The sequence below is a fragment of the Apteryx rowi genome, unplaced genomic scaffold, assembly GCF_003343035.1.
Source record: "Apteryx rowi isolate R43461 unplaced genomic scaffold, aptRow1 scaffold_268, whole genome shotgun sequence".
NCBI lineage: Eukaryota > Metazoa > Chordata > Aves > Apterygiformes > Apterygidae > Apteryx > Apteryx rowi.
The window spans coordinates 585,633-604,570 of NW_020449063.1; the positions used below are offsets into that span (position 1 = coordinate 585,633).

General features: G+C 34.1%; 1 protein-coding gene across 3 annotated transcripts in view; it reads right to left on the reverse strand.

Annotated features, from left to right (window-relative positions):
* Positions 1-517: 517 nt before the first annotated feature.
* MRPS9 (mitochondrial ribosomal protein S9) overlaps positions 518-18,938 on the reverse strand; it is a 33,714-nt gene continuing 15,293 nt past the window's right edge. For all 3 annotated transcript variants that reach the window (XM_026068078.1, XM_026068079.1, XM_026068077.1), the window contains 7 exons: positions 17,025-17,104; positions 10,480-10,562; positions 7,554-7,629; positions 4,891-5,059; positions 2,915-3,023; positions 1,873-2,042; positions 518-723 (listed from right to left, as the gene is read on the reverse strand). In XM_026068078.1, coding sequence (XP_025923863.1) covers positions 632-723; positions 1,873-2,042; positions 2,915-3,023; positions 4,891-5,059; positions 7,554-7,629; positions 10,480-10,562; positions 17,025-17,104 — 779 coding nt within the window. In that variant the 3' untranslated portion in view covers positions 518-631. The remainder of the gene's footprint in view (positions 724-1,872; positions 2,043-2,914; positions 3,024-4,890; positions 5,060-7,553; positions 7,630-10,479; positions 10,563-17,024; positions 17,105-18,938) is intronic.

Genomic DNA, 18,938 nt, shown 5'->3' on the forward strand with positions numbered 1-18,938 from the left:
GAGGAACTGACTCCTCCAGAGGGTGATTCAGAGCACCTAAAATTAGGTATTTGCTCTGAATCACTCTCTGCTTAACCTAGGGAGGAATCCTGAAGACGACAGATTCCATAGAAAAAGGTTAGCTTCTGTGACTCTTCTCTCTACTGCCCCTCAATTGTCAGTACCATTCTCGCTAGTTTTTCAACCCTACCATAGTTTAGGTGGAAAATTGTCACTTTGCCTCAAATTCCTGTGAGGCAGAGAGGTACTTCAACAYTGTGGTCCAAATATCTGTTTAGTAGTTGCCTAATTCTGGAATTTAGATAGTCAAGCCACTAAACAAATAGACTGATTTTTGAAAAGTTATAATCTACCAACAATAAATTGTGATCAACTTCAGTGGAGCTAAGACATAAAGAAGCTGCTATTCTAGATCTAGTATTTTGAGAAATCATTCCACAATTTTCAAAGATTTATTTTATATAAATAAACATAAAGAAAGTCGCTTGTTGTTTTTTAAATAGAGAAAACATGGTAGTCATAATGGAAAAAAATATTTATTACTAAATATATTTATATAACAATTTTAAACCATAATTAGGTATGTTCTGAAATTCTTGTAGCATTCTGCATTTCTTTAATCTACTCAGACTTAACGCTTTTTCCAGGTGAACTTCCGTCTGGCTCCCTCTTGACCAGGCTTTTTTCGTTCCTTCAAACGTGGGTCAAATGTTAGTAGTCCAGCTACAGAACACAGAAAAATGGCATTTACTTATTGTTAATAGTTTATATTACATGTATACTACACGAGCATGCCAACAGGGGGATTCAAGACAGCCAGTAATTTTGCATATGAATTACAACATCTAGAAGGATAAAGGTTCAGTATAAAACAAGCTAAAAGAAATTTAATCTGACACTATAATATTTTAACTTTTCTTAATAACTGAACTTTCTCATATTTTACTTTACAAACCCTAAAAAAATTCCAGATTATTGCTTTAAATACATTTTACTTAAACCTTTACAGTACACAAGTGTTTCAAAAACGTATTTGGCAATGTCCAAAACCTGCTCAGAGTTATGCTGATCTCGTTATATATACTGGATTCTTTAAAATGCACATTTACAGAAGTATTCTTAACAAGGTACACTCGTCAATACTGAAAAACTATAATCAGAGAAACTTGTTGCAAAGATACTGGCATAAAGAAAGCTTTACTTTTGCGGATGGGAACAGAGTGGAAAAGTAACTGTTCTGATAAGAATATGTATAGGTATCCTCCCTACTAGTGCTAAAAGCATAATTAAAAGCTCACTGTTCATAATTCTGCAGTTGCTGCAAAGGTAACCACTGAGAAGTATTAAATACTGCAGTTATCTAAGTATCCAAGTATCTTATCCTAGCCAATTTGTGAACCCTGAATTAGGCGATAGAGGTAAGAAGCTCCTTCACTCTGGCTTGTTTCATGCAATCTGTTTGTGCTCATTACTATCCCCCTTCAAAGCTAACTCACTAGTGTTCAAGTTTGAAAATAAGGCTTTTAAAACATGAGCAAGGTGAGGCTACCCAAGTGAAACAAAATACAGTATAACTAGCTTACAGCTTACAAAATGCCTGGTCCAGATTTATTTGTTAGTGAATATATATTCATGTTTTGTGATTCTATGTAGACACAATACAAACTGGTTTAGGGACCTAAGACAAGTCATCCAAAATGTATACAAAGGATGTTAGGAAACAACTGAAAACAATTTACAAATAAATTCAGATCCAATTAATATATACACAGAAGTTTTCACTGGGATTATTTACTCAAATTTGCAGCATCTGGTCCTTCATCATCATTGTATTAATTCAGTTAATTATAAAATAGAAGTTTCTACTCCTACCTTGCCTCATAAATTCCACCTCCTTTTCAGTCACAAAACTCCTCAAGGCTTTTGCAGAGGCTAAACGTATTGCTCCAGCCTGCGAAGATCTACCTCCACCAGAGACTGTGCAGATCATATCATGTTTTCCAATTCTATCAAGAAACTGGAAAGGGAACAACAACTGTTCTCTTTAAAAAAAAAAAAAAAATTATACAGTTACATCATTTACATATTATGCACATTTCCTATCATAGTATAAGCAGAAAACCACAGTTAATTTTCAGAGAACTCCAAAAAGGCATTTAGATGCCTAACTTCTACTGAAAGCAATGAAATCAATGGGAAATTCACCGCTAGGACCATATACAGAGTGCCAAGAGTAAGTATTTTAAGTTCGGTTTTGCAAATAAGTTTGTCTCACTGATTATCTACAAATGCCAAAATTTGTCAGCTCTGGATATTCAGGCTGAGCAACCTCTCACTTTGTTCTTGAACTTAGTTACCACAATATATAAAAAAATAAAAATCATATAAGGCTAATACAGGAAACTTTCTATCCCTTATGAGAAGTCTTATCTACAGAAGATTAACAAACTCTGCATATCCTCCAAAATCTGAAGCTTTATATGAAGTGTCTCACCTTGTTTTTTTCCACTATGCTACTGTATGACAGTAATCACACATGAGTTTTTAAGTCTCTCAGGAAGCATATTGTAAGAGGCTTTTTTTTTTCCTTTAAGTAAACTGCAAGCCTTTTCTAAGAGGACCAAAACTTGACTTATCCACATAGGCTATGTTCTTGATTTTTGCACCCCTTCAAAAAGGGAGAGGAGAAACACTGAGAGCAAGGCTTAGCTATCAGTTCTTATACTACTAAGTCCTCGACACTAGAAGGAAAAACAAGGCTAGTTTTCATAAAACAGATACTTATGGGGGGCAGGAGGAGGAGAGACATAACATCAACTCCATGGAATATAGCACCGAAATACAATTGTATGGCCTGACTTTTGGTGAAATATTTTCAGTACAGGAAGAATGCAGCATTTCATAATGCTTTCACCTGTCCTGCAGCACTGGAAAGTAATGTAAAACATCCACTCCATTCACTGTAATTTTTCCACTTCCATTGTCATAAACTACTGCAGTAGCTCTTGCAGTTTTTCTTTGACCTTAAAGGAAGCAAAACCAATCTGTTAAGTGACTTTAATATTTTCAGAAATTTCAAGTGCTCAAGAAGTTAAGCAAATCTTACACTTTCATACAGTACCAGAGGTTTCTTTTGAATGCTACAGAAACAAAAAGTGAGGAGAAGGAAGTAAATACAAACAATGAACAATCAATTTTCAATATAATTCAATTTATATATCAATATGCAGGCTTGTCAACGACCCCAAAAGGCTCTTTCCTGTTTTAAGAGCTATGGAAGTCTCCATGATTTTAATCTATTTCTATTAGTGAAAAAAATGGGGAGAAGGTAATAGTGTACCTTCCCTAACTTTAGCAGATCAGGAAATTTTCTGGACCTAATGAGGTCACAATATAGGAAAACAAAGACTGTTGAACATCTAAGTTTGTCATAAATACAATTTCTAAGTCAAATATTAAAATACTTTATTAAAATCATCTAAAGGTACAGCAGTTTAAGAATATTCACATGAAAGAAGGTTAATGCTTTAATTATACTGGTATAAGCAATGCTTATGCATCATTTAGCATAGTTTCCTCAGAAATTCCCTGTGATAGTTCAGTTCTGTCTGTAAAAGCATTAGCTTCAAGTTAAAGCACAACAAACTCTCTACCCTAAAGCCTAAAGATCGATCTTCTGTAACACAACGGAAATAATCATTTTGATAAATGGATTTAGAAATAGATTAGACCATTTGTTTAATTTAGCGGGTGATGGGAGACACAAACAAGACTGTTCTTGAACTTATCTGGCTTTTCTTGAATAACATGGGTTGCATGTTTACCAACCTCAGCAACTACCGTTCTGAAGACACTACTGAAAACCACTGTGGACCAAATCTCAGCTTGGCTCTTTCACATCTCGTTGACTTAATCTTGAAGTCAACCCAGCCAGAACAGAGCTCTGTTTTGCTCCTCAAGTTCTCTGCCACCTTTGTTCTTGATTATCATCATCCTCTGCCTGCTGCTTAGGAATACACTTCATCTTTGACTCAGATGCCTCTTAAGAGTACAGCATAGATATCAAGAGGTGTGTGCATGTGCGTAAGCACAAACTTTCATATGCTCTGTCCAGAAAATCCTCAGACTTTCCTACCCCTTTTGTTGCTACATTAATTTTCCTAGATAGTCACTCAGATTACATCATTCCTCCACTGTGTCCCTCCATTGAAAATGTAAAATAGTCTGTGTTCACAAAATGCAGAGACCTTCATGGCTTCTCTCTAACATCATCTCTGACTCAATACCAAATGACCTATTCCTGTCTCTAGATCTGCTTCGTCTACTTGTTTGAAAACTTAACAAGTCCTCTTTTGCTTTTTCCTGGGCTGTTTGCAAATATGCAACTGCCTTGCTGTTTATTCTTCACATCCCCTACAAAATCTTCCTTTTTGGGACTGCCTACAAAGGTCATGATAAAGGTTACTCAGTGGTCTAAGCATGTCACTTCCACATTAAGCAATAACATTTTGTTTCATCTATGAAGTTCTCCATCTGTATTTGTACATCCCCCCTTCCCTGCCCTTTAAGTTCAAAAGTCAACTTTTGGGGGCAAAGAAAGCTTTTTGCATTGTACAATGTGTGACACAATGGGGTCTTCTCTACAGTACAGAAATACAAATAAAAACTAGCAGTTGATAGGCTTTGTGCCAAAAATTCCCACTTTGTTACCTGGCCTATCATAATTTAGTATGTTATAACATAATATAAGATAATTACATGGTATATACAGTATACACATAAGCATGTAAAATGAAGAAGTGAGACCATCAGCAGTGTCCTACACTGGTATCATAAAGAGTCTGAAGAGGAAAAATTATGTATCATTACCAACCAACTTGAAATTCTTACCTTCACCAGTGCTGAAGGCCACTCCTTGCTCATCATACTTCAAGGGTTCAATAACCACTTTTTGTAATTGCGTAGCAATTTCTTTGGAAAACTTCTGCATATACTTCTCTTCATTGTTACCATATGGCAACATCATCAATTTTTGTAGCAGTTGAATAAATCTTGAATACTGTAGACAATAAGAGTTCATTAAGGGATGCAAGTGTAATTGCATTTGCTAAAACTTTCTATTTTTATATACTTGATCTTTCCTACTTCACTTTTATTGATGATTTCTGACAAGATGACACTTTTGCACCTACATGCTGATTTAAGAACAGCATGCAGATGCATCATTTTGTGTGACTAAAGATACCTAATCCTTTCTTCAGGCAACAATGAATCTTTAATTCGAAGTATAACCAACTCCTTGTAATACAGGCTTATTATATTAGAATGAAGGTCATCTCATTTTTCAAAAGAAAACATTCAGGAAGTCTTCAATCTTTTATTATTCTTTTATTAAAATGGCAAAAGGAAAAGATTTTCACCTCATTTTCAGTAAGTCAGCGTATGTTCATTGACATGGAATTAATTTTATTGCAGTAAACTGAACCTCTTAAATGATTATATTTCATAATATATACAGGAAATACCTATCTATCTATCTTGGGCTGTTCAAGCTGAGTTACTTTAATGTTTATGATTTCCTTTAAAACTGAACAATCAAGCTATTTAAAAATTCAAGAGATACTTGACTTAAAGGGCAACCTCTTGAAATAAATTATACTTTGCTACTGTGTGGTTCTCCTTCCCCCCTTATATCCCCTCCCAAGTTCTTCAACATGTGATTAAAGAGTAAACACCACTGTGTTAACCCATTTGTGCTAAAAGCTGGGGCGTCCTGTTATGAAGTGTTACTGGCAGGAGTGCTAGGTAGCTGGTCACAGGATATAAAGGTATGCTAACATCTAAAATGGATTTTTCATATAGATATCATAACTTTTCTTTACTTATTGTTATTAAAAGTAATTTCAAGAATATTTCTTTTCTTCATTTCCAGAATGTTCTGCACAAAATTAATTCCTTTCTGGTAACATAGCAATAGCTCTTGTAATTCTGACATCACTCAGAAAGCTACTTCTGTCTAATGATCTGATAGAGATGTGTGGTAAAGCCTTTAAAAATTGTGACTATAAAAAAACAAAAAAATTATGAAGGCTCTAGATAATGAAAGCCTTCAACAACTTTTACTTGCAGAGTACAAGGAAATTCAATAACTCTTATTTTAATAATGCAAACACCACAGAAAATTTTGTTGTAATGCAAAATACAAAAAATTGAGCAGGTAAGGTGGGTAGCTCATACCTAGATGTTTCAAATACATCTAAGCCTTAATGTTTACTCCTGTGGAGTGAGGCTTCACAGTTTTGCATGGGAGGTTTTTTTCTTCTTTAGTCTACTGTTATTATACAGAGCTGTAATGATCAAAAAAATAAAGCAGCAAAGAACACTTATGTTTATGGGCAACAATCTGCTCAAGACCTTTTCACATTGTCTGTAGTCAAGGAAGCCATCATATGTTACCATTCTGGAGGACAAGCGAGTGAAGGGCATATAGGCTGCTGCCATGCTCTTTCCTCAGTAATGTTGTCCATAGGACACAGTATTGAAGACCATTGTTTCTACATGAGAAAATACCTGATATGCTCAGTGTCATATTCTCTGGTACTATCATATACAAGCTTAAACTTCCAAAACAAAATTAAAGTTGGTCATACAACTGAACCTGCTGTTACTAAAACTAATGCTGTTTAGAGGACTGTAGGAAAAGCTCTGAGTAAGAAAAGCGTAAGAATTATAGTTTAAACTGGAAAAAAACAGGTTTGATTGTAACATAACTACCTTATTCCCAGAGATGCATGTAAAGAAGGACTCCAAGTCTAGATAGCAATAGAGTTTGTTGATACTGAAAAAAATTGCAAAAATTCTCTTCCCTCCTCCTAATACTTCATATCAAGGAGACCATATAAAGAGCTGACCTGGATTAGACCATGGATCGATCTATCTAGCTTTGTATCTTGCTTCTGGTATTTGATCTGTAGCCAACACTATATCCTTAAGGAAAGGATTTCTTACTTTAGATCATTTTTTTTCTAATTTTTCTATCACTATCATGTCCCTCATAAGATTAAATGATCTCTGTGCAGGTTTACCAATATATAAATCCATAATGTTTCTTATCTTGAATATTTACCCCACCTTTCTAGAACCTGTGAGAGTACAATAAATAATTAATTTGAATAAACGACCATTTACTTCTATTAGAGAGTGCCACTATACTCCATTCCAGACTACATAATTAGATCACAAGAAACAAGTCCATTTACTCTAGGCCTTAGTATGCTAGTGGGAAAAGCTAAAATATGTTAGTAACAATGTAAAATCCCTAATAGTTCTGTACTGTTCTAGATAAAAGCAAGGGGCTTAGGGTATTTTCAAAGATGATATGAAACCAGCCTAAYAGTGTTGTGAGCATATATAGACTTCTCGGGAAGGAAGAGAAAAATTCTTTATAAAAGCACCTGCCTCTAAGTAGTACCTCTTCAGTATCTAAAAATGCACCCACAGTCTGTATTTTTAAGATACAAGCCCCCTTATGATTAGAAAGATTAATTACTTACATCATGATCTGACAGTTTTTCTAACAACATTTCTTCCAATTCCATCTTAGTCAGCCATCTGCTGCCAGGCAGGTTTCTGTTTAAAATATCACATACATTCTTCTTTTAATTAACTGTGCAATTAGAGTTACGTCACAAAGGACCACACATACAGTCTCAGTTCAGAAATATATTTTCCATTACAAATAAATACAAATCATGTTCCTATAGTAAATATGACAAGGCCTGCATTGATTTTAAAACACCTATCTTTTGAAAGGAATGGTAACTTCACCTACTGAATTAACCGTATTAAAATTATGAATTTCATTTACAGGTTATTCATATTACTAAAATCCAAGATTGGTGAGCATGAGTAACCTTCAAATAGTAAGCTAGTTTCCCCACAGCTTAAAACTTAGTTTTAAAAACCTGCTGCTAGATATGCAAGCAGTAAAGAACAAAATTGTAGGCAGAACCTTAAAAAAATCCTAAAGCAACAGTATTTTTTGCCCTTGGTATTTACTTTTCTGCTCATTCGTGCAACATCACTAGCAGTAAGTATGTCAAAGTAGTAATGCAGCAATGACATACTGCCTTTTATCTACTGTATCATCTTGATCTGCTCTGTGCTAGATTAGACAACAAGCAGAAGTTGGTATCAGCTCTCCTATTCTGGATAACAATACAGAAACTGCACTGATGATAGCAACAGCAGAAATTTGTAAGAAAACAGCCTCATATAGAGATGCCAATACAAAGAAAAATCAATGCCTGAAATAAACCTTTGTGAAATACATATCATATGAAGACAAAACAGAACGTCACCATAAATATACATACCAATATTACTAAGTAAGTTAAAAGCAAAGATGTAACTGTAGTTTCTTAACTGCTACTATAATCTTAATGAATATTTTTAGTGGCATTAAGGAAGATCCAATTCAGAAAAGCACCCCTACTCAAGGTGATTAAGTAGTACTTCTTCTTAAGTACATATTTTAATGTTTTTTTTGAGGCAGGGCCTGAGAAATGTTTACTTAGAAACAACACCATTTTTAAAGGAAATTTAAAAAGGTCCTGCTCCTGAAAGACTTAAGCTTATAGCTTTTCACATGTGAAAAATGTCATTGACTTCACTGGAACTAGCTATATGTAAATGTAAGCGTATAAGTCTTTCAGTATCAGGTCCTAACTCTATGTTTAATATTACAGAATGCGTGCCATCTTCCATCTTCCCCCCACCCCAAAATCAAAGTAACATACCCAACCAGAAAACCTTATCTACATCGGGAGTTAAATTATCCAGGCACATCCCAGAGGAAATGCCACATTCAACATGGAAAATAGTTCTCAAATAATCCTTTGACTTCTTTGAAGTTTTACAAATGTAAAAAGGGAAAAAGCTTTCAACTCTGACCACCTTTCTGACCATTTTCCACATCAGTAAATCCATTGGCTTAGCTCTGTGAAGAGTCATATCAAATTATTTTTCAGAAAGATACGCTAAGAAACTGAACTTATTTGTTCCCTTGTCTGCTCAGAAACTAACATGAATCGATGATAAAACATTCTGTATGTCATGGGACCCTTTCTTTAAACCATGAAGAAACATGAACTTTTGTTATTTAAGAAACAGAAATAATCCAGCAAATTAATCCTTTCTCTTCCTAACATAAATTTAAAAATTGCTGAAATTAAGAAATGAAAAGCCAACATGACGTGCAACTGAAATAGCACATAAAGCTGGCTAGAAAATACACAGCAAGAGTAAATATAAAAACGACTTCCATATTGAAAAAAGTAACTATACAAAAAAAGCTACTTGGCAAAAAAGCAGTAAGTGCTGAAATCAAAATTCCCCAGACGAATCCATTTCTTTTAACTACTTGCTTGATTTAATATTCTACCATATCAAGAAAGTGTTTCAAAAAAATCTCAAAATAGGTTGTATTCTTCTTTATTCTCTTAAAAAAAAAAAAAAGGCAAGCTTGGTTCTTAAAGCACATACTCATTTCAAAAGCAATCCTGATGGCATGCATTAAGAAACCACAAATCCAGCACTTCCCCATAGCTCCTTCCTCTGGCTGACATGCATCTTTTCTGTTCAGGAGCTAACTAGCTGAACAGCTTCTGCTATGCTTATCAGAGAGGTTAAGGAGGAGAAAGAAGGAAGATAAATTTAAAGAAATTAAATTCAATAACTAACAATGGTGATATTTAAACAAATTCAGACGAATAAAATTGTCTAGAATGACTGCAGTTTTGATGATTTAGCTGTTCAAAACTATTAGAAGTAAAATAGCAAAACAATGTATTTTGATACTCTGAGTGAAATATTTGCAAATAAAAATATTCAAGAACTGTAACTAATGAAAGACAAGATCTGAGCTTTACACCTTAGTATTTTTCCAGAATTGAGCAACTTATTTGATGTTCACAAAAGCCTTCTCACAAAGAACCTTCTCCTTTCAAAAATCTTTAATAAAGAAGTAATTAGAAAATTCCATACATAGGCAGAAGGCACTGAATCTTGGATATTATTTATTTTCAAATCACACTTTAGAATTCTTATACAGGAGAAAATAGTGAAAGAGCAGGAGGAGAGATTCAAGAGCAAGAGAAATAGTTGTTTTTTTCCTATTTATACAGTGAGAACTGAGCACTCCACAAGTATTACAGATATACTTTTAAACATGAAATTAACTTACAAATAGTAGCAAAYGAACAGTGAAAAGTCCAAAAATGTGTTTGTGGAATAAAAGGCAGGTGGGGTGGGGGAAGACTGCAGAAATACAGTTCTCTTGAATTTGGATTGAATTATATATTCTCTCCAAATTCAACAGGTCAACAACACTGGGATCTAAGACTATAAGAAGTGCCAAAATAACATACTGAAGCATTTTAAGAAAGTTAATACCAATATTCATTCCAACTGGAAACTTACTTTTTTTCTTTCTCAGGAGGAAAGCCTTGAGCCGTCATTTGGTCTTGGTATTTCTGAGCATTTAGCAATATTCCATATGTTTCCTAAAAACATGTATGGAAAAAAGTTTAAATGCATGTCTCCATTTAATATTTATCTTTTTATTTAAGAACACACATTTAGTTGCTTTAGCTCTCCAAACATCTAAAATTCAGAAAAGGTCAAAACACAGGCAAAACCACAACAATCAAAAAAAAAAATACAGGGAGTTAAAACTAAACAAACAAGAACTCAGTATATTTAATATTTTTATATGTAGTTCAAATTAATTCATTTTGAATTCTGCTATTTTTCTTAACAATCTTTGTTGTCTTTGTGTATATGCTTGCTTAAAACAAGTTCTCAAACATATACAGAAAAGCAACATTTGTATAATCAATGTACTTCCACAACATACTGTACAGTAGTTTTATCTCGACTTTATCAAAATACTGACAAAGTATAAGAATGAAAAAAATAATTAATTTAATTTAGTTAGGTTTTTCTACGTTTATCTAGATTTTCAGCTGTAGAAGTGGCCTGCATCAGTTAGAATTCCCTCTCACCCAGGCATGTCCCTAGAGACAAATTTAAGGTTGTACAGTTACCGTAATCAGAGTTTCTGTTCTTTCAAATGTTACAAATGTATTGACTCTGGATTTCAGTACTAATGCTCTTTTTTTTTTTAGCGTAACAGTTAGAGTTTTCTTAAATTCTTAGCTATGCATTTTCAAACAAAGCTAACTGTGACAGTGATTTACAAGTTTAGAAAAACAAAAATATTTTAAAAGCTGCACTGAAATTATTACAGGAGAGACATTCTTTTAATAAAATATTTTCCATTTTTCTTCATCTCAATAATTTTCAGAGATTTTTTTTGTTCTAAAACACAAAGGCAAATACTCCTAATCATGACAGTAATTTAAATTAGATGTTAAATAAGAGTATTTGGAGAAATAATTATAAATAATACTAAAATGAAACAGAGCTGTGGTACTAGAGCAAAGTACTTACATTTTGAAGAATTTCCTTTTATTAACAAGTGAAAACAGAAAGCTTATAATCACTTTCAGTTATTTCATTAATATGACGAGTTTTAGTAAAAGCTTCTAAACCTAGAGAGAAACTACAGTAACAGAATTACTGGGGACAAGGAAGGATCCTTTTTTTTTTTCCTTTGTACTTCTTACAAAGAAAACAGATCATCAGCGAGAGGAAATGTAAGCAGCTTATTGTCAAAAATTAACGATTGAAATGCTTGTTCTTAACATAAGTAATACTGTGGTTTGCAATAAGACAAAGATTCTGCAACTCTTAATGTTTGTTCAGAAAAACCCACAACCTTTCTCACAGCTACAAGCACCTACTGTTCAAACTGATTTATCCACTAATATAAAAACACACCCGCACATATACTAAAAATATTTGTACTTAAAGTGTATGAACTAAGAACAGATTGTTATCTGAGCTACACTCAAAGGCATTTAAATAGATGGGGACAATTCACTAAAAAAAGTCTTTGATGCAGGTCACTGGTGACACTTTTAACTGCAGAGTGAACAAAAGTATTTTTGGAATAATTCCACAGTATAAAACCCTAGAGTATAAAACTGTTCACCTTCCCCTGAGACAGTGCAGAAACTCATGTATTACAGCAGTATGCCTTCCAGAAATCCTTTATTTTTTGATAGAAATAGCTGTGTCAGGTAGGAACTAAGAATCTGTAAGAGTTCACATTTGTTTTACAATCTACTTATCTTGGGACATAGGAAATAACATATAAAAGAGCACAACAAATTATACTTTCAAATATTCCCAAACCTCACAAATTTATCAGTAGATCTCTTACTTTGTAAAGTTACAAGATGTGGTAGTATTACTTTGGGCAAGATGCATGTCACACTGCAAATAATTCTAATAGATCGTTTCAGACCAGCCTGTCAGGATGCAAAATTTACTCTCTCTCTATATAAGAAACCACCCCCCCAACATGGTTTGGGTTAGATGACGTGAGGTGTGCCTGTCACCAAGCAATTTTTATGCACTTGTAGTTAGATGTGAGAAAGAATCAGTATGGAAGCTTCTACTCTGGATTATAGGGGGGAGGGAAGAGAAGAAGGAGGAAGGTTTTGGCTGCAGGTCATCTATCTGGAGAGATCTCAACTGGAAGACCTGTCAGATTCCTGTGAGCTCTGTGAGTTTGTGGAACTGGATGAAGTCAAACCAGGCATGAGGAAGAGATTTTGGACACTGAGAAGGCTTGCTAAGTAATCAGGAGGGGTACTGGGTTAGTGGGTCTTAGAAATGTATAGGAAGGGTTTACACTTTGCTGCCAGCCTCTCAGCTCACACTCTTGTCTCCATAAGGCATACAGTGCCACCTTCCTACCTGGCAAGAGAAGTCCAATCTGCCTCCTCACAAACACCCATCATCTTCGCTACACTCTGGCATACACATTTATTTATTGGAGTGGTCAGCAAAGAATACATTAAACAGGAGCCTAACAAAAAGACAACTACATCAGTCGTACCAACAAAGGAAAAAAAAAAAAGGGCAGGAATCACAGCTGTTACCTTAGCACAGACTGATTGTAGTCTGAATTGCTTCTAAACAACAACTGAAATATCTTCAGGTAACATGAAGCAAGTTCAAGGGAGACTTCAGGATTCAGTCATCACATTCAGGAACTACTGATATACATAGCTAAATGAAATGAGGTATGAGTTGCCACCCGCCAGTTTTTAGACTTAGAAATTCATTGTTACAGCTACAAAGAAAGTTTTACAACAGCTGGGACAGTAAGATTTTCCTTAAGATATTCCTTAGGTATTCTTACAGAATACCAAAACTGCACAGCATGTGTAAGTTCGAATAATGTGCACTTCTGAGAATTAAGATGATCCCTTCAAATTATTCTGGTTGAATTACTGTAGCAATATCCATTCGTACAAAATCAAAAACAAACAAACAAACAAAAACCCTTTACACAGGAGATGAATTCAAATAACATTAAAAAGTACTATTTTAAAGTACTTCTAAGTGTAAGAGAAATGCTCTTGCTAAATATAATTTCCTGCATATTCCTGGCAGTAAAACTGGACTTGCATCTCTCATGAGACAAAATCTTGGTCCTAAGTATTAAAAAAAATTAATGCATGTATTCAATTTTTTGTATAGAGATGAAGTTGTCAGACTAATGGAACCAATCACATGTGTGAAGTAAAGTACGTGGATGAGTCTTTGCAAAATCAGGAATCACATGCAATGCCCAGTAATTTATCTGACAAATCTTCACTCCCCAAAGACTAAAGAAAGCTTCTGAAGAAGCTTGTTTTTTCAAAGCTGGCAGGTGAAGATTTTACTAATCATTTAGAGATTCAATAGTCAAACTCATGAATGTACACATCTGTGTGTCTTGTAAACTCAGCTATTATACAATCAAAATAGCTGATTTCACAAGATTGGCTATGTACTGAAATGCTTCCATTTCTAATAGAGGGATCAAATCTCAGATCTGTACAAGGATGCACCCTTTTAAAATGAAAAATAATATTCTTGTTTCCCTCTGTATAAAAAAAGGAAAGAAATTAGCAAGTGGAACCCTAGAAGAACAGATTTTTATGGAAAACACCTTGTGTGGAATATAATTTAATATTATGGTTAAAAAATGCTGCAGAGCCCATGCAATTTTATATCGTATTTTGCCTTTTTTTCTTCGCTTCTTACATGTTTTTGACTTTAACGTATACCTTTCTTTTTTCGCTTTTATTTTTCTAAGAGTTAAAATGCTCTGTTGTATATATTATCTACAATCTCTGATATTTCTAAAAAGATACAAAAAGCACAACAACATAAAATTATATTTGCTACACAGAATTGTTTGCAGAGACTACTTTGTCTTGTTCTGCACAGTACAAAAATATGACATTTCTCTTTGAAAAAACTCTGAAGTTAGAAGATGATCAAATCTACTGTCATTAAACATTTGTGAAATGGTGTTTTGTGCAACACTTTTGTGTACCAAGAGAGAAATGAATTGTCCTTTTCCCTACAACTAAACTTTATTCAACAGGCAGAACAAAGACAACAATGGGAGTATAAAAAGTGAGTATCTTTTATAAAAGTTCACTTAATATTCAAGCCATATATCAACATACACATTGCCTGTTATAAAACATATGGAAAATATATGCAGTCACTCTTTTAATAAGTAATACTATTTATTAGCATTAACTAAACTAATGATATTGCGACCAGTTATCTCACTTGCAATTAATAAAATTCAAGTTCCACATGAGTCTATGTAGTAAGTAATGACAAACAAGTTTAAGCTCAATAATGTTTATCCTATTTATTATACTTTATGTAACAATTTAAAGGATATCCTCAAATGGGACTGATTACTTACACTAGACTGTATTAACATATAACCTTTCTGTTCTCCTAGCCAAATGAATTAGCTCTGAGACTTTAAAATACATTTTCTTCAGCACGCATTAGCCTTACCTAATAAGAGGTTAAAATAACACAGGGAATTTTATGCAGATTTCTTCTTTCATTTGGTTGACTAACTAAAAGATTGTTAAACGCCACTTAACGGATTCAGGTTTATATAATTCTATTTAATGAAGATATTTAGAAACATTCTAAGAATGCTCAAGTACTTAGATATCCTATACTAATGAAATTTGTATTTGTCAAACTCATTTTGTTTGAAGGTGGTTTCTTACAGTGTGGCAACAAGATGCACACTACTCTCTTAAATTCCCAATGCAATCTTGCATACCCTTTCTAAAGGCTAGGAAGAGCTAAAAATAAACTTGTGCTCCTTGTAAAATTTGTAATTTCTTCATTATGATGGAATGCAACAAAACATCTTGCCCTTGGGTTGCTCTGTTTCAGCCAAAACAAATGCAAATGGCTTGTCAGATGACAGCTGTTTGATAAGGCTCCTCTACAAGACCTGCATGCTTTACTTTTTTCCGTGAAACTTGCGATGAAAGGCAGAAGGCAGGAAGAGAATTAATGTAGCATACAGTCTAAAGGCAATGCTACAACCGTGATTAAGTAGAAAAGTTAAAAGGCACAGATTTTCCACAGCCTCGCTGCGTGCAACCCATCCGTGTAACAAGTTGACAGGCCTAGCGCGTCAGCTCCATCATCCTCTCCGACAGCTAAAACGCAGCATTGCATCCCTTTTCAGAGAAAATTTGCGTCTGCACCATGAAGCGTTGTACATTATTTCTTAGCACTGCAGGGGGCTCAAGTCCATATGGAACCTTCACAAATATTACCACAGATCAAACCAGTGGCGTTTCGAGGCAGATTTGACATACCTATTTAAATGAACAGCAGGGGTCCTCGGGCTGCCTCAGGCTGTGCAGGAGAAAACCTCTGTGGAAAGCCTATGCTGCAGCTCCATTACTCAGCAAAGACACACTCTACATTTATCATTCATTTCATTTCTGCCAGGGCAAGAAGCTCATTTGCCCAAGGTCAACAACAAAAAATGGGGGGTGGGAAGTGGAAGGGTGTGTTTTTATTCTCTAAAAGAAATAAATGTACTTGACAAGTGGGGATTTTGTCCTTTGGGTACACAGAACACAAATAAATATCAAATAATTCTAGTAAGAAAAACTACACACAGTAAAGCTGTGCAGAGAATTTGATAACATAAAATTTATTTTTGGAGAACAGACTAATCATAGAATCAACTTTTCAAGACTATCTAATGAGGAAACAAAATCTGACAGGACTGTCCAATTAAAAATCTCTGCATTCAAAATTAATGCTTTTGTCTTCTGTAAGTATACATAAAAAACCTGCATATCTCTCTAAAATCTCTTCTAAAGAGGCACATAATGCTTGTGCTGTTGATGGTCGTAGATATGAAATGTCTGTTCATAATTCACATCAAGAATCAGGATCTAGTGACATTCTATTAGATACAGTTTTTAACATAAAGGTAAACAGACACAGATCTTTTACTCCTGGAACCATTCTAATCAGAATAAGCCTTAAGTTTACATGAATGAAAGTCTTAAAAAAAAAAATCAATTAAGCAGTTTAAATGTAAATTTTCTTCATACTAAATGTCAGCACAAATAACATTTCCTATAGGTTTGCCCTTTAAGAGGAAAAATATTTGCTATTCAACAATGAATTTTCCTAGCACTAGGCGTTTTTGTTGTATATGCATTCTCCAGTACTAACCTTGTGCTACTGACCCAGATGTAGCATACAAGGAAGTGTTCAGACTATTCAAACCCAGTTCATAGCCCCAACTGTACCCCAAAATTAAAGCAGGAGGTATAATGTACTTTGTCCTCTTAAATTTGATATAAAAATACCTCTAAGAATGGATATTGTGTCATAATGAAAATCCATCACATTTAACTTCAGGTGGTGATATTAAGGCCTACTGCGATAATGCTGAGCAAATCCAGAGGCTCCTGAAACACATCTCTAGAATAACACATGCTTGACAGAGAGCTAACATTATTTATTACAGATTGTAACATACTTACATGCATTAATGAATAATATGACTGCTTGCCAGTATAAAAGAGAAAGTGAAATGGTCGGCCATCTTCTCCCCACTGGATTTCTAATCAGAGGCAAGAATAGACAAGAAAGCAATATATACTCACTAAAAAAAAATCTTTGTATTTAATTGCAGTTATAAACCTCTTTTACAACACTGATTACTTTTTTAAATATCAGAGAGCAAAAACATTTCTTGGGTATTCAAACTGTCTGGAAATCTAATAATTTAGACTACCCTGTTAAAAAACAATCTTGATCTGCAATTATAACCAATTATTTAATATAGTATTTCTAAATATCTTGTAATATGAGGGAATCCCTCATGTAGATCTTAAACTTTCAAAGACAGAATTGTTGGTACTATAGATACAGGTATCCAGTTTAGAATAGAAAAAAGTACAAATTGAGACATTTGAAACCTGCATAATGATCATGAAAGATGAAAGATTAACAGCTCTATAAAACAGTGTTCTAAACCCAGAACAAGTTCCATATTAGTATAATATGTCTAAACTAAACTAAGTATTAGTACAATTGTGTTTTGGAGGTAAAGCAATTGTATTCAGAACTTGGGAGATTTTAGGACACGTTAATGTCTGTGGGATGTTTAAACTTGGAGACCCATGCTATAGTTTAAATGAGTTCAGTATTAAAACAAACAAACAAAAACAACAACAACAGCAACAACAACAACACAATTCCATGTAATTCAGCACATCCTATCTGTTTTATTCATTAAAAGGCAACTTGAGAAGACAACTAAATTCCAACTTAAGAAAAAAATTATGACATAGTAAATTTAAATGTCTTATAAAATAACAAGGTATTTTCCAAAAAAAGAAAAGAGGGAAAAAAGTTGACAAAATATAAAATTTATTGACGGTGTTATTTTTAGATATAAATACTTTTATACTGATCAGCTCTTGCACTCCTCAGGACAGAGCTAGCATCTCAAAGAATTCTTTGGTGCCGAAAGCCTGCAGAGTATGGCAGATCTGCCATAAATCAGCCCTTTGATTCTAAAATTGCGTAATTATGATTAACTCTCTCTTACCCTTTTGCCTTCTACTGTCTATTTCACAAAACTGTGAAGTTAGAAATTAATGCATCATACCATTTGAAAGCAGACATTCTACAATTTCAGATAATATAGATAGCTTTCCAAAAGATACACAAAGACCAAAAAAATTAAAGCATCAATTAATTCCCAGGAAAAAAAGTAAAGGAGTAGGGAGGAAAAAAAAATAAGATTTTGCCAAAAATCATGTGTCCATCTAGAACTTGACAGCTCAGAGAACGTAGACCTTTCACCCATGTTACTAGTTTATACTAAATTTGAATCAAAAAGGAACAACAGGTTTTGATATATATTTTTAATATTCTACATAAAATGAATTGGTGATTTTAGTCAAGTTCTCTCTGAGCAATTGTCCAACGTATTGGCATAGCACTGCTACAACTAGGACTCCACAAGGCATCTCAGGAGCAACACCAAAGACTGCATAAACGTAAGAACTGCAGAATTGGGACTTTCAGGTCAAATCTGAGACATGACTGGGAGATATTGGGGTGAGTTCCCACTCACATCACCCTTATTCTCTCAATAGGGATTTCAAAGCTGTAAATCTGCTACCTTTCTGAGCAATGAAGTCACCAGGAAATTTTTTGGTTAAAAATAGTAATGAATACTTTATGGATGTGATAAACAGCTCTGACAAGAAGCTACGGAATTCAACAAAAGGTGTTCCAGCGATTTCAATAGATACTGCATGTCATCCTACCTACTGTATTTACTTATTTTTAAACAATCAAAAATATTTATCTATAGTCAGTTCACAAGATATCTGAAAAGACCACTGGCATTTCACAATCCAGCAGTACTTTTTATCCCAAGA